The sequence below is a fragment of the Mizuhopecten yessoensis genome, unplaced genomic scaffold (assembly GCF_002113885.1).
Source record: "Mizuhopecten yessoensis strain PY_sf001 unplaced genomic scaffold, ASM211388v2 scaffold6719, whole genome shotgun sequence".
In the NCBI taxonomy this organism is placed as follows: domain Eukaryota; kingdom Metazoa; phylum Mollusca; class Bivalvia; order Pectinida; family Pectinidae; genus Mizuhopecten; species Mizuhopecten yessoensis.
Genome location: NW_018406690.1, coordinates 1,269,331 through 1,284,430, shown reverse-complemented (window position 1 = coordinate 1,284,430; position 15,100 = coordinate 1,269,331). Strand labels below are relative to the sequence as shown.

General features: G+C 35.8%; 1 protein-coding gene across 1 annotated transcript; it reads right to left on the bottom strand.

Moving 5' to 3' along the window:
• Positions 1–7,439: 7,439 nt before the first annotated feature.
• LOC110452551 (cytochrome b-c1 complex subunit 6, mitochondrial-like) lies at positions 7,440–14,328 on the bottom strand. Its single transcript, XM_021501159.1, has 4 exons — positions 14,256–14,328; positions 12,331–12,375; positions 9,678–9,839; positions 7,440–7,729 (listed from the first exon to the last, which is right to left on the bottom strand). The coding sequence occupies exons 1-4, from the start codon at positions 14,301–14,303 to the stop codon at positions 7,697–7,699; spliced, it is 288 nt and encodes a 95-aa protein (XP_021356834.1). The 5' UTR covers positions 14,304–14,328; the 3' UTR covers positions 7,440–7,696.
• Positions 14,329–15,100: the final 772 nt, after the last annotated feature.

The window sequence follows — 15,100 nt, the reverse complement described above, 5'->3', positions numbered from 1 at the left end:
GGTAGATTGCAGCATATATATAAAAGTAAAGTCCGTACAGACACTTGTCAATCGCCTGGGTTCCATACAGTTCGCCTTCAATAGTCACGCCCACCAAGCGATAATCGAAGTGGAGACGTATTGTTAGTTTTTTTACATGACAGGCTATACTCGTTACCAGAGAACGTATTGTTAGTTTTTGTACAGGGCAGGCTGCTTGTTACCAGAAAATATTTACTTGAAAAAAGTATTAGAGAAAAACTTAGACAACCAAAGAAATTGGTTGTATTTGATTTTCATAAAAATTATGTTTACCACTATTTTTTGGTACATATCTAGTTAAATTTTAATAACATTAAGAAAATGATATTTAACTGTATACCAGGATTATGTAGAGCATGTCTAGATCTGTTATCACCCAAATGGAGAAACATGTACAAGTTAATTGATTTTCACGTTATAAACGAATGAGCCGAAAGGAAACTCAACGTTCAGAATGATAATAATGAATAGCAATACAAATAACAAATAATATCTTCTATACGTGTGCATGATAAAGATATTTGTACCGAAAACGTCCTGAAAAGTTTTTTGTATGGCTGTCATATTAGTTCAATTATCAAAAACTTCATACATACAGAAATATATATTTCGATTTTGTTTGTTTGTAAAACTTGTCTAGAGAAATTCAAGCTAACTAATCTTTTAACACATTTCTGTACGTCATTTCACATATGGTGGCGACTTCACGCTAGAGTAAAATCGAAAGCATTTCACAGTTGGAACACATAAACACTCAAAAAAATACTTAATGGATACTTACATTCGGTTTACTAAGTTTATTTAGTATTCATTGTCCAAGCTGACCAAATCCATTCTTGACCAACACCTGGTTTTCCATGTTGGCATTGGACATTACGCAAAATGGTGTGTAAGGCCGTTCGACTTACGTGAAATATACACGACTAACAAAAGAAAGAAAAAACAGTGATCTGCCCGTGGCCCCGGGGTGGGACTGTTGCCACACATGTAGACTAGTCTCCTGTAACACAGTCAGGCATTCGGTAATAGCAATCAATGTATGTTTATTTTCAAAACGTAATACTTTTTGGCATCATACACCGCTCTCTTGAACATACTAACAGCGTCATTTATTGACAAATTAGCAACAAGGGGCCTAGGGGCCTAAATAGCTCACCTGCTATGGTTTCCTTTATGTGAAACAGATAGATTCAAATAATATATTTAATTTTGTGTGAATGGTCATATTGCATAACTGTAGTTTTTTTTAGCATTTATCATAGCACTTGTCGTCCTACTGCAATTTAGAAATTAGTATATGTTTAATTAATCTCAAAATGTATGCTCCGTCTTCTTAATCTGGCAATTAATGTGCATTAATAGAATTTGCCAAATGCCTTTGCTTGATTAAGTTTTCCCACGTACCTCTGGCGCAAGGATCTAGCCGAACCTACTCAAGAAGTAGGATTTTGAAAATTTGATTAAACTTTCCCTATTGAGCCCTGCCTCTCTTTCCCCATTGTACACATCCTTCATCTTATACAGCGTTTAGTACCCTTAGTCTAGTTATGCTCCACACCAAATTTGGTCAAAATCCATGCAGCCACGGACGGACGGACGACGGACGCCGCACCACATCTTTGCTAGCCAAGGGTTACGATACGGGACTAGTTAGGAGTTAGGGCCAGAGGATAAATAATCTTGTTCCTGTGGTAGGGCCAGGGGATAAATAATCTTGTTCCTGTGGATAGGGCCAGGGGATAAATTCTCTTGTTCCTGTGGTAGGGCCAGGGGATAAATGCTCTTGTTCCTGTGGTAGGGCCAGAGGATACTAAGACTTGTCCAATGGTAAGGGTCAGCCGATAATAATAATAATAGACTTTATTTAAATTCGATAACACATGTGGTCGACATAAAATATACAATATTTACAGCATGAGTAAAAAAAGATACATAGCATACATGCACACTTGAAATACATTAGGTTATAAGATAGTAGCATATCACAGGTAAGATTATAGTATCTCAGGTTTGGAAAGTCAAGAATATGTCACATGTGTAATTATAAAACTAGTGAGTTGATTAAATGTCATGCAAAGCATAATTTCTCAGGATGCATTTTAGGAATTAAGAGGCACATATTGTGTCTAATAAACATATATACCAATATGGCCAATTGTAAAAATTGACCAAATATATGCTAATATAGCATGAGCTAAGACCAAAACAGATATTGCAGAACATAAAAATTAATTTTTGAAAATGTAATTAAACCTAAAATTATTACACATGTGACGTAGGCATAGGAAAACAGTATAAAACCTTAAAAGACACATATAATTATCTAAATATTTCCAATACTTATTGGGTTCCTTTTTTACATGTTTCAAGGACATTTTTATAGAATTCAGGTTTGGCTCTTTGTACCAATGTTGTTCCACGGTTTCTCCATTTTTTGTACAATTCAAAATTTGATTTTTTTTATGGTTATCTCTAATTTTAATTGATGTGGTGTGGATAGGTCATCATTCCACCATTCTGGAATGGTTTTATGTTCACTCTTTTTTCTTTAAAAGGTGCATTTTTGTTCAGGATGTCAGTGAAGGTCTGATTGCAAGACTGGATTATCTCATTTACATCCCTTGGTACTTTCACATCAGGAATATCCCAATGGGCTGACTTTAATTCCTCATGGAACACATTTTCGTCAAAACTCTAAGTACACCTGTAACTTATGGTGTTAATTACTGCTGTGTTTTTATAGACTGATATTTTGATGGCATACACTGGATAGTGGTCTCTTACAATTTGACTAGTGTTGCACATAAATAGGTCTCCAGGTAAGTTGGTCCAGATATGGTCAATACAGCTGGAAGTAGTTCCGGTAGTTTTACGAGAAACACTGACAATGTTATAAAGTCCACAGGTCTCCATGTCGGAGCAGAGAGATTTATAAGCTGGTGATGTATTAATTAGTGCATTAATATTAAAGTCCCCCATGATCACAATGGTTACATTTTCAGAAGAAACCTCATCAAGCATAGCTTCCATCTTCTCAAACCAATCACTGTAGGGAAACGATACCTGGACTAGTATAGTTAGTAGGAGGTAAGGCTCAGATGCAACGAGTTCGAACTAGGAACATTCAAATTTTAGACTGTTTCTTTACTGACCAACTGAGCAAAAACGCACAGAAAAATACATGCTCTTTTAGTATTTAGCAACGAAATATTCAAATATGGCACTGTCCCGAGTTGTTATATATATGAATATATTTATGATTGTAAATATTTTATTTTGTCAAGCCAATCGTTGCATAAGACATTTTTACATTGATTATGATACAAATGACCAGTGACCTTTGGACTCAACAAAATACACAACAACAGTTGTGCTGGACATGTTGAGATGTGACCCCTGTAAGCTCTTAACTCTGGGTGTCCGTACTACTGCCAAACGTGACGAGGTCGTGCTATTTACCAGGGCCGACGTAATCACCCTTCAGTCCGAGCTGTTATTTTACAAAATCCGGAATCTTTTAATGAGGGGTCAGTATTTAGTATCACCGAAATCCTACAGGTTAATGAGTCGTTAACATTCCTTGTCAATGGATTCCACAGGTAACAAAAACACCGTACTGTATCAAACATCGACTTAATTGCTTGTCAAAAGGTCAGCAGAATATCGTCAAACTGTAGGGAAACTTTCTACCAGTTTGTCAATAGATCAGCAGAATATCGTCAAACTGCAGGGAAACTTTCTACCAGTTTGTCAACACGTCAGCAGGATATTGCCATATTGCAGGGAAACTTTCTACTAGTTTGTCAACACGTCAGCAGGATATTGCCATACTGCAGGGAAACTTTCTACCAGTTTGTCAATACGTCAAACTGCAGGGAAACTTTCTACCAGTTTGTTCATACGTCAGCAGAATATCGTCAAACTGTAGGGAAACTTTCTACCAGTTTGTCGATAAGTCAGCAGAATATCGTCAAACTGCAGGGAAACTTTCTACCAGTTTGTCGATAAGTCAGCAGAATATCGTCAAACTGCAGGGAAACTTTCTACCAGTTTGTCGATAAGTCAGCAGAATATCGTCAAACTGCAGGGAAACTTTCTACCAGTTTGTCGATAAGTCAGCAGAATATCGTCAAACTGCAGGGAAACTTTCTACCAGTTTGTCGATAAGTCAGCAGAATATCGTCAAACTGCAGGGAAACTTTCTACCAGTTTGTCGATAAGTCAGCAGAATATCGTCAAACTGCAGGGAAACTTTCTACCAGTTTGTCGATAAGTCAGCAGAATATCGTCAAACTGCAGGGAAACTTTCTACCAGTTTGTCGATAAGTCAGCAGAATATCGTCAAACTGTAGGGAAAACATCTAAGAGAACGTTACATTCAATGTAGTTTGTTCCAACATTACTCATTGAAACCCAACATGTATAAGGGGGGTCTTACAACCGGTACATCCGTTTTCAAATGTAACATTTTGGGTATAAATCCTGGCGGGCCTGCAAATGTTTATGTGGGCCTTGCAAGGCTTTGTCAAGGCTCGCCTGAAAGCAGCATCAGATTACTAGGTTCGACCAAATTGCATAAACGAACACAATTGGTCCAACCGGTTCTATCGTTTGGATCGCGATAAACGAAAGCGGCCAAGATAAGTTAGGGTGCAAGACGACACGAGTTATCTCTCTTCGATGGTATGATACAACCTAATTGAAATTGGGACCGATATGTTCAAAACTGTTGCCATTTTATACATCTCTTGTTTATTTTTCATTGTACTAGCAGAAAAGCATTTCAGACTTTGACACATTGTAAATCTGTGATAACATCCGGTGTTCTTGGTATAAAAGGATAAATGTCGGCAACTCTAATGTTCATGCACACGACGGACTGGCACTTTTCAATCTTACATGATGGGGGCTTAATCTGAACAACATGAAACGTCAATCAACTCTTAACTAAAGTTATCTTGAACTTATGAGTCGGGGCAACCTCCTATCCATGTTTTACTCAGTTGCATATTGTTTAAAGTAGCATATGGCAGTCTGTAAAAGTTAATGCAAGGCACACATCGAAGATGTATGTCTCGAGTATGTCCGTTAAGATTTTATTTATATACATAAATGGATCAAACTATTCTTCTCTCGTCCACAAGGTGCTGCACACTTGAGACTTCAATTTTATTATGGCATATTCAATGGGTACAGAGAGCGGAGGTGAGCGTAAGCCTAGCTATCAAGGATGGGTGCGAGTCTTTGAGGGAAATCCATCACAATTACATCGGTCTGAATGGAGAATGTCCTCGTCTTTCAGGTGTTCCATCAGTTGGCTACAAATTATATGCTCAATCAGTTTGCACAGAACGCAGGCTAGCGACACTGGCCTATAGTTAGCTGCGATAACGTAGCTTTCTGACGACGAGAGATTGTTTTTATATATTGCAGAGGAGGCCGGGTATTAATATTAGTACTAGTCTATAATATGCTGGTTCTGTTCTGTTCCCCTTCCTAAATATTGGAGTGACACTTGCCTTCCTCCAGATCGTGGGTAGGTGCTGCTGCTGCAAAGACTGATTGAGAGAGTGGTGACAATTGGGCCGAGTTCGAACGCAAGTCTCTCGAGGAAATTTGAATACAACAAAATCAAGAAATCCGATATAATTTCACTGCTCTAGATTTATAGAGACAAATAAAATTGATCTGTTTTGAAGATCTATTTTGCTTTGAAAGCCCTTGTGTTTTGCTTTGATCAGTCCCTTATATCAATCCTGGTAGCACGACTGTAGTATATTTTTCATGCCAAACGATTCCTTATATAGTTATGGCGTGGGGTTCTCTGTCTTTTCAAGATGTTTTGCCCAGGAACTTGTTATCAAGTGTGGTTTTAGACTCTGGAAGCTGTGCATATTCAGCCCTTCTTAATGAGCAATTGTATAGATGGTGAGGCAAAACTCCTGGTCAATTCCAATATCCTCAGTGTGTTCACATCTTTATGCCCAGCAATTGTATATATGCTTATGGGTTGGGATCTCAAAAGTTGCAAAGTTATGACCAAGGGACTAAGCCTCTAGGGGTGTGACCAGACCCTGGTGCCATCATTGTAGCATATCTGTATTTGTCTTTTTGTACTTTATAACCAAATGTAGTTGATATCGATCTTCTTCCAGAGAAGAAGACACTTAACCCAGTATTACCAAATTATCCATTTGGCCCCGCCCCTGGGAGAACAGCCCGTCTATTCCTAGTTTTGAATCCCTACCATCTAAGAAAGATTCCAATAGGTCATTTTGCCTTGACCCCAGGGGGTTAAATCCATAGAATTCATTTTTGGTTTACGGAGAATGTCATACAATAAGCCGTCTAAACAGAGACTTTTTCCTGGTGATCAAAAAACCTGTTCATATGGTTTTAAATTGTGCCCAAAATTGCATTGACCATTAAGCTGAACTATGACAGCAGGGGTGCTTAATGTGAAGTTTCAAAAACAACTTTGGTTGAACAGCGAAGGAACCTGCTCTAATAACTGATAGCGATATAGTTTAGTTGATTATTTAGTAACTGGATATTAGGTTTATTGTTTTGATCATCGTTGTAACTTCTATGTATGGATAAAATCTAAATATACATTTTTAATGTTAAAACCCTCATCTCAATTACATGAATGGTAAAGTGTTAAAATGTCGAGTGTAAATTAAAACAACCCTCGTGCATCTTCATTAGTTCTATGTAAGTTTGAACTTTTCTCTCTCTTATTTTGCTGGATTGATAGTATTGTCAACAGTAAATGCATTTTGTAGTAACGTTTGATAAAATCTTCAAGTACGTCTAGATTTAACAAGGACCTTTCAAAGTTAAAGCTTTGTTTGACCCATTAATTAATATATATACAGAAGATAAGACTTTTTAGATGGATGGAATATGAACGGATGGACAGATTGGGTACAAGCCTATTGTCCCTCGGGAACAAATGAGGGCACAAGGTGTGGGTTAACGAGTGCTTTATTTGGACACTTTTTTCTCTCTCAAAAATAATTCGTATTGTGTCTGTTTTCACACCACAGGGCGAAACATGAAGGTCTGTTAATCTCACTTCCAAGTTTAATTCTCTGTTAATAAGATGATCTATCATTCCGAATCGTAATTATATTCGTATTTGTCTTTGTTTGCTAACATTTTCCCATGACACTTGTATACAGCCTCATTTTTAAGGTGGAAGGGTTGTCTTACAAAACCAATTGGCCAAATTTCAAATATAACAGAATCTAGAAAAGAAAAGAAATCATTTTTATATTAAGCTTTCCAGTTATATTTTTGAAAAATCTCTTTGACAACCTCATTGGAGCATGTGCCCTTATTACGTAAAAATAAGGTAGGCATCACTATTAAACACAATTATCTATTGTTACACCCTCGAGAAATAAAACATCTGAAGACATCAAATACAAATTTATTAACCCATCATATAACACATCTTTTAACCGTGAGCACTAAAATTGGTTCTGTAAAAGTCATCCAAATGTCCATTTCCATCATCAGCTATGATCCATATGGAGGAAACGGCTGGATTTCATAACCTTGCACATTCCTTCAAAGTGCTTCCCTGCTGTTACACTTGGTGACTTCGCCCGTTGGTGTCCTTGTCTTAGCCAACCAATAAAAAGTCTTTACCTTCTAGAAAACATTGCCACTATTTCAGCTTCGAAAACAACTTCGGTGCAACCTGTAAAATAGAAAAATAAATCCATTGACATTTGGAAGGGCCTAAATGGTTTTCTGGCCAAAGCAGGGTAGAAGTTAAATGGTATTTAGACAATTTATCAATGATTTGAAACGGATGAAGTAAAGCTTTTCAAAACCCTGAAGAATTTAACCTTTATCCCACATTCACATCATCATACCAAGATATTTTCTTTGTGGTGATGATCATTTTCTATGGAATTATGATTGGGTTGAAGGGACCATGACGGCAATTCTACTACTTTTATGATGTTTACCCGGTATATGTTTTATACAGCATAACTTCTTAAAACTACATTTTTCATAACATCCACCAAATGAAGAATAATTTATAAACCATAATTATAAAAGTTATCCAAATTTACTGCATGTGTTTTGATTAAAAATCTCATTGATATAAATGTTTTATTGTGCAAAGTTTAAAAGGTAAAAAGAAATCTGTCAAAAAGATCTGAAAATTACTGAACTGGAAGCTAAGTACACCCGTACAAGACTAATTATCAATGAACTGTACACAATTTCTATGCTAAACAATGCATGTAATGAACCATTAACAAGCTAATAAAACAATATATACTCTTCACCAAGACATCCCTACTAATAGACATGCATTCCTTACACCAAGACATCCCCAGTATCAGAGATCTACATGTATTCCCTATACCAAGAACCAAGATATCCCCAGTATCAGAGATATATTCCCTACACCAAGACATCCCCAGTATCGGTGATATATTCCCTACATCAAGACATCACCAGTATCAGAGATATATTCTCTTCACCAAGACATCCCTAATATCAGAGATATATTCCCTACACCAAGATATCCCCAGTATCGGTGATATATTCCCTACATCAAGACATCACCAGTATCAGATATATATTCTCTTCACCAAGACATCCCAAATATCAGAGATATATTTCCTACACCAAGATATCCCCAGTATCAGAGATATATTCTCTTCACCAAGACATCCCCAATATCAGAGATATATTCCCTACACCAAGATATCCCCAGTATCGGTGATAAATTCCCTACATCAAGACATCACCAGTATCAGAGATATATTCTCTTCACCAAGACATCCCCAATATCAGAGATATATTCCCTACACAAAGACATCCCCAGTATCGGTGATATATTCCCTTCACTAAAACATCCCCAGTATCAGAGATATATTCCCTTCATTAACACATCCCCAGTATCAGAGATCTACATGTATTCCCTATACCAAGAACCAAGACATCCCCAGTAACAGATATATTTCCTACACCAAGACATCCCAGGTATCAGAGATATATTCCCTTCACTAAAACATCCCCAGCATCAGAGATATATTCTCTTCACTAAAACACCCCCAGTAACAGATATATTTCCTACACCAAGACATCCCCAGTAACAGATATATTCCCTTCACTAAAACATCCTCAGTATCACAGATATATTCCCTACACAAAGACATCCCCAGTAACAGAAATATTTCCTACAATAAAACATCCCCAGTAACAGAAATATATTCCCTACACCAAGACATCCCCAGTATCAGAGATATATTCTATACACCAAGACATCCCCAGTATCAGAGATATATTCTCTACACCAAGACATCCCAAGTATCAGAGATATATTCCCTACACAAAGACATCCCCAGTAACAGAGAAATATTCCCTTCACTAAAACATCCCCAGTAACAGATGTATTCCCTACACCAAGACATCCCGAGTATCAGAGAAATATTCCCTACACCAAGACATCCCCAGTATCAGAGATATATTCCCTACAACAAGACATCCCTTATATCAGAGATATATACATAAAGCTACTACACTAAGACAACCTTAGGAGAGAATATACTGGTTTTGAAAACTACAATGTAACTATTCTCATCCTAAAGGTTGAACCTCTAAGTTGGCTGTCACCTTAAACTTACACAATGATCTATGCAGTGAATCAAATTACTGAATTCTTCATGACAGGTTTCCTCTGTCTGTTCTGCACTTTCCACCCTCTTGGTGCATTCAATAAGTTTTAAATCCAATGTTTGACAAGCAGGAGTTTGTTTGCACTGTTCTTTCATATCATCATGTGGGTCCTAGAAATAAACAAGAAAACAGTCTTAAGGACAATATTATTAAGCTAACTGTATGAATTTATGTCCAAATAAGTTACTCAAAAGCCAAGTAACAATAACTCATTCACCCCTGAAGACACATTTGAACTCTTCCAATTCAGAGGTTGGTATATGGTTTAGTATGGAATTTCAGGGGTGAATGAGATAATTTGATGATCAATTCTGAACGAGTTGAGACAACAAAGCTGAAATTTAGGACTAAATATTCTGCTTTACCGATACATCTAATACATAAATACAAACTTAGTACATACATATTGCGTCTTTTCGTATTGCAGAGTTATCTGCTCTTGTGAGCAGGTATTGATTGTTACTTCATTTGTTTGTGAGAGTAACGTCATCAGTTTTTGAGAAAACAACGCAACTTTCTCACACAAACCAATGACATAACAATCAATACCTGCTCACAAGAGAAGATAACTCTGCAATATGCAAAGACGGAATAATCATACTCCGATTAAACTGATTGTGTAGTCACTTCGAGAAGTGTGTATATACATTAGCTGTAAAAACTGAAAAGAACTTTAAAAGATGCCGTATTTCCAATTAAATTGATCCACTCTGCAATAAGAGCTGTGGCTAACCAGAGATGTCTGCGAGCTTGAAGCTGATATTGATCAACATCAATTACATTACATTCCATACGAGTACAATTGAGTGTTGCACACCTGCTGATAATGAAAAAGGAAGTTTTATAAGTTTGTTTGGTGAATTGGAGTAATCAAGAAGTTTCTAAAACAGATTATCCTTCAGTGGAAATGTCATTAATATTTGGTCACTAACTAATTTTACTTGTATAAAATATGGTTTTTCTATTTAGGCCAAATAAAAATATATGTGTTTCCCGTTTCGAGACCGACCCTATTTTTTCATGCCGACCCTAATGCATTTTATTGGTTTTTCACAGTCACTGTTATGCATTTATTAGCTGTTTAATCGAACAAAGTGTACACATATAACTTGTTATGCATTTTATTAGTGTGGTCAGTGTCAGAGTTTTATCTGAAGATACAGTGTAGTAGCTAAGTAGCGGTAGATAATTGGGGGTTATGATATAGGTCGTTGGGATCTGTAGATAAGTGCAACTGTCTGTAGTCTAGGTGGGGTAGTCCAGTCTGTGATGTCGGTGTTTGTGCCTTCAGCTGATGCTGACCATTAGAGTCAAATTTAGCTGGATTTATAGCAAGTTTTTAACAGGATTTCAGCTACATCAACAATTTTAATGAATCAACATTTTTATTGTACAATATTTATGTAGCAAGATTTTGCTAAGGGACAGATAGTAAGGTAGTTCAGCTTGGTGGTCGAAGGAGGAGAAGAGAGTTGTGTTGGGGAATTGAGTTAAAGAGTCTTGAGGAAGGTACTGTAAATTACAGTTGGTTATTCCATAAACATTTAGGTGGGTCAAATAATAATTTACTTCAATGTGTCGTTTAAGCCTGCGCAACACAAAAACGGTGAATGCATTTGTGTATTAATTTTACATGAATCAAATTACATATTTGGTGCCTTTAATACTTTTTTTAACAATAACATATTTTCAACATTCACGGAGGTAATCAGAGTTTCCTCACCAGAACAAAAAAAAGTTTTTCTTACCTTAGTAGATTATCTAACCACCTTTTTTTTGGAGCCGAAAAAGGAAACACATATATTTTTATTTGGCCTTACAAAATGCTCATAAGTGTGCTGTATATGGGTCATTGAGAAATCATGAATTATGTACATGTATGACTAATGTTATTTTAAGTAACCATGGCCACTTCATTCTTTGCATTTATAACCATGTCAAATTTCACACATTTGCACATCTACATTTCACAGCGTATCATAAAATTTCAAAAATAATAAACTTTGGATTCTGAGATAAGGGCTGTACTGTACCCCCAGTCTACTTTTTGGTAACATTGACCATGACCTAAGAAATTATTTTAAACCTCTTTTGCACATCTACATTTCACAGTGTATACGTGTATCATCATGTCTAATTTCTGAAACCTTGACCTCGATGGACGGACAGATGAACAATTGGGAGAACAAAGATACAGGGTCCTAATAAATTTTACAAGTGAAAACATCCATCTTGCCATAGCCAATAATAGGGGGATGGCATTATTATCATGGGTACAAGTTTTTTTGCAATATGAAAATGGAAAATGAAACATGGCGATATAATTTTAAAATACCACTGTTTAGCATTAAATGTGAAGAGGTGATGATGGACAGACATACTTTTTGATATGTCAGTTCCCTATTCAGACAGTCAGTACAGTGATCCATGCATCAGAAGAATCGTCTTGAGCAATGAATAACAGGTGAACATGTTTGGTCCTTTTTATACTGTATTCACCTAATGTACCTGTATGTCCAGCACCTGTGCGAATACATCATGTCATTAATAAATAACTACGAAACTATTGTGAAGCAATCCTACAATATTACCGGTACATACAACTATATCTTCTTCATCCTCCTCCTCTTCTTCCTCAGCTGCAGGCTGTGAAGAAAGTAAAATCATATTTAACATTAGTGGGAAATGTAGAAAAATATGCATATATGTCTGAAAAGCAGTGATAGGCAATTGGTTTAAAATCATAATTAATAAATCAGTTTGCAAACGTAAGTAATCGCTTGATGATAATCGTATGAGTTATTATTTTATAGGACTGAATACTAAATCAATTAGCAATACTATTGTAACATCAACAGAATTGTTAACTAAACATTAAGTTTCCTTCTTTTACAACCAAATTTTACACAGTTTAAGGGTCTCTTTTCAACATTAATCGTATGATTAAGATCCACAAGCAAAATAACTTTCAATGCATTGTATACATTGGACACTTGAGTTCACTAATGAACCAATTATATGGAATTTGCAATCGATGATTTAATTGGAAAAAAGATTATCAATTTTCGATTATAATTGATCAAATTTTTTTTAAATTTTTTTTGTGTATAACTATATGCAATCTATACTTCTACTACTTTTTCTCCAAAAGAAAAAAATCTCCCACTATTGTTTTTATTTTCGTTTCCACAAAATGAGCAACAACAAAATTTGGATTTGAGCAATCCACACAAGATAATTCCAGATCAGTTTACCATTATCTTACTACAATTCAGCTGATTAAAATTATACATTTAGTCACAGAAATGCTTGACAAATGCACCTGTGACAAATGTTACCGAGAGCCATTGTACTTTTTTTACATAAAGATGGCACCTTCAGTATCTTTTATTGGAATATGTTGAAAGAATGACACCCTTTTTTGTTCATAATGTTTAAAAGAACTTAATGTGTTTTCATTTCACTTTATTCCACATTTCAGTAACAAAATTATTACTCAAATGGGTAACTGTTCCCCAAATGCAGAATTATTACCCATACGAGCCGTTGTCAGGTCAGGGAAAATCACCAACTTGCGTATAATATGCAAACTTGCCTATTATACGCGATTAGGGGAATGGATTTGTTACTTAAAATAGCCAAAATCACTTTAATCTTAGCTTTTTCAATTTGTTAATCCAAGTCGCATTTATTCAGTCATGAAACATAATACAAATGCAATAATAAACTTTATTTGTATGTGGGAAAGTACTAAAAACGCTTTCAGTAAACATCTTTTAGCAAAATATTGTTTACCTTGTTGTAAATTAATGCAATTTTTAATATCTTGCAAAAGTCATTGTTAAAGCGATTTGGATTATTTTTAGTAACAAAATATTGTTTAACTTGTTGTAAATTAATGCGATTTTTAATATCTTGCAAAAGTCATTGTTAAAGCGATTCGAGTTATTTTTAGAAACAAATCCATACTCCAACTGGCGTATAATAGGCGAGTTTCCCCAACCTGCTGAATGTGAGAAGATGCGTTCGAGTTCTAGTGCATACCTTTTCCATCTCCTTTAGCTTTCGTTACAAATGTCGGAAATACACATATGCTATACTGATATGGGGCACACACACATTGACATACACGTGTATGTTTATGTTTGCTACGACCCATATCAGTTTAGCATGTGAATTTTAGACATTCGTAACGAACCCCTGTGGCATAATCGAGAAAAGGGGGTCCCCGGGTATGCACAATTTTGCCTAAAAATATTTTCATTACTCATCAGTAATGCAAATCAGTTTTGAAGGGTATGCAGATTAATAGGATTTTCATACAAGGCCTACTGCAGTAACGAGAGAACTGCTTTACAACGTGACTTTGCTGTTGACATTGAGTTTAGTCGTTGACAATAATGTTTGATTTTCTATGTCCTAGCATGCACACAAGAATGATCTATGAAGAAAGTGTTGTTAATTGAATTTCTGGACACTTAGCAACTGTGAAATCTTTAGAAGATCATCAACAATCAGTAACACACCTCCTCTTCGGGATCGCCAGCTAGTACGAGTTCGTCACCTAGCGCCATGTTTGATGTTGCCCAGAATGCAATTTTTCCGGAAGCAGATAAGTGCGCGATATTTTAATTTTACACCAAGATATTTTGTTCCGCTCGGCAGTCAATCAGAAAGTACTTTCTATTCACTATGTTAACAGTCGTAAAACTTTTCACTGGCACAGATATCTACGGTGGCTGATTTAGGACATCCAAAGAATATTTTTATCTCGTTATATAACGACTTAACATATCGTTTATATAAATAACGAGTTAGTATCTCATGTCAAAAACGAGATAAACTAACGCGTTAGCAGTTCACGCGTTAAAACATCATTTAACGCGTTAAACAAGGATTTAACGCGTTAAACAACAATTTAACGCGTTAAAAATAGTCTTAACGCGTTAAATGCTTTCACGTTAAATATATACTTTTATCGCGTTAAACAATCAAAAATATTTTAACGCGATAAAATGCTTCCCAAGTTTAACGCGTTAAATGTTGTACTTATTTTTTTAACGCGTTAAAGTGTCATAAATGAATGAACCAATCACATGTGCAGTTGGAGAAGACGGTGGATTTTTTGCTCTTTCAGATGTATAAAATGTATCTGTATATAACGTAAGTAGATGACATTGGTTACTATTTCATAAAACTAGTTTGTTAACTGAAAAACGGCTAACTTTTTGTTAACAAATAACTAGCAGTACATTGAAGACAATGTAATTGGTACATATATTGTTCAAGGTCATGAGGTTGAAGCTCACGGTCACTAGATACAAATGAAACATGGCAAGAATCTGAATTTTCGAATTTCCATAAAAACGGT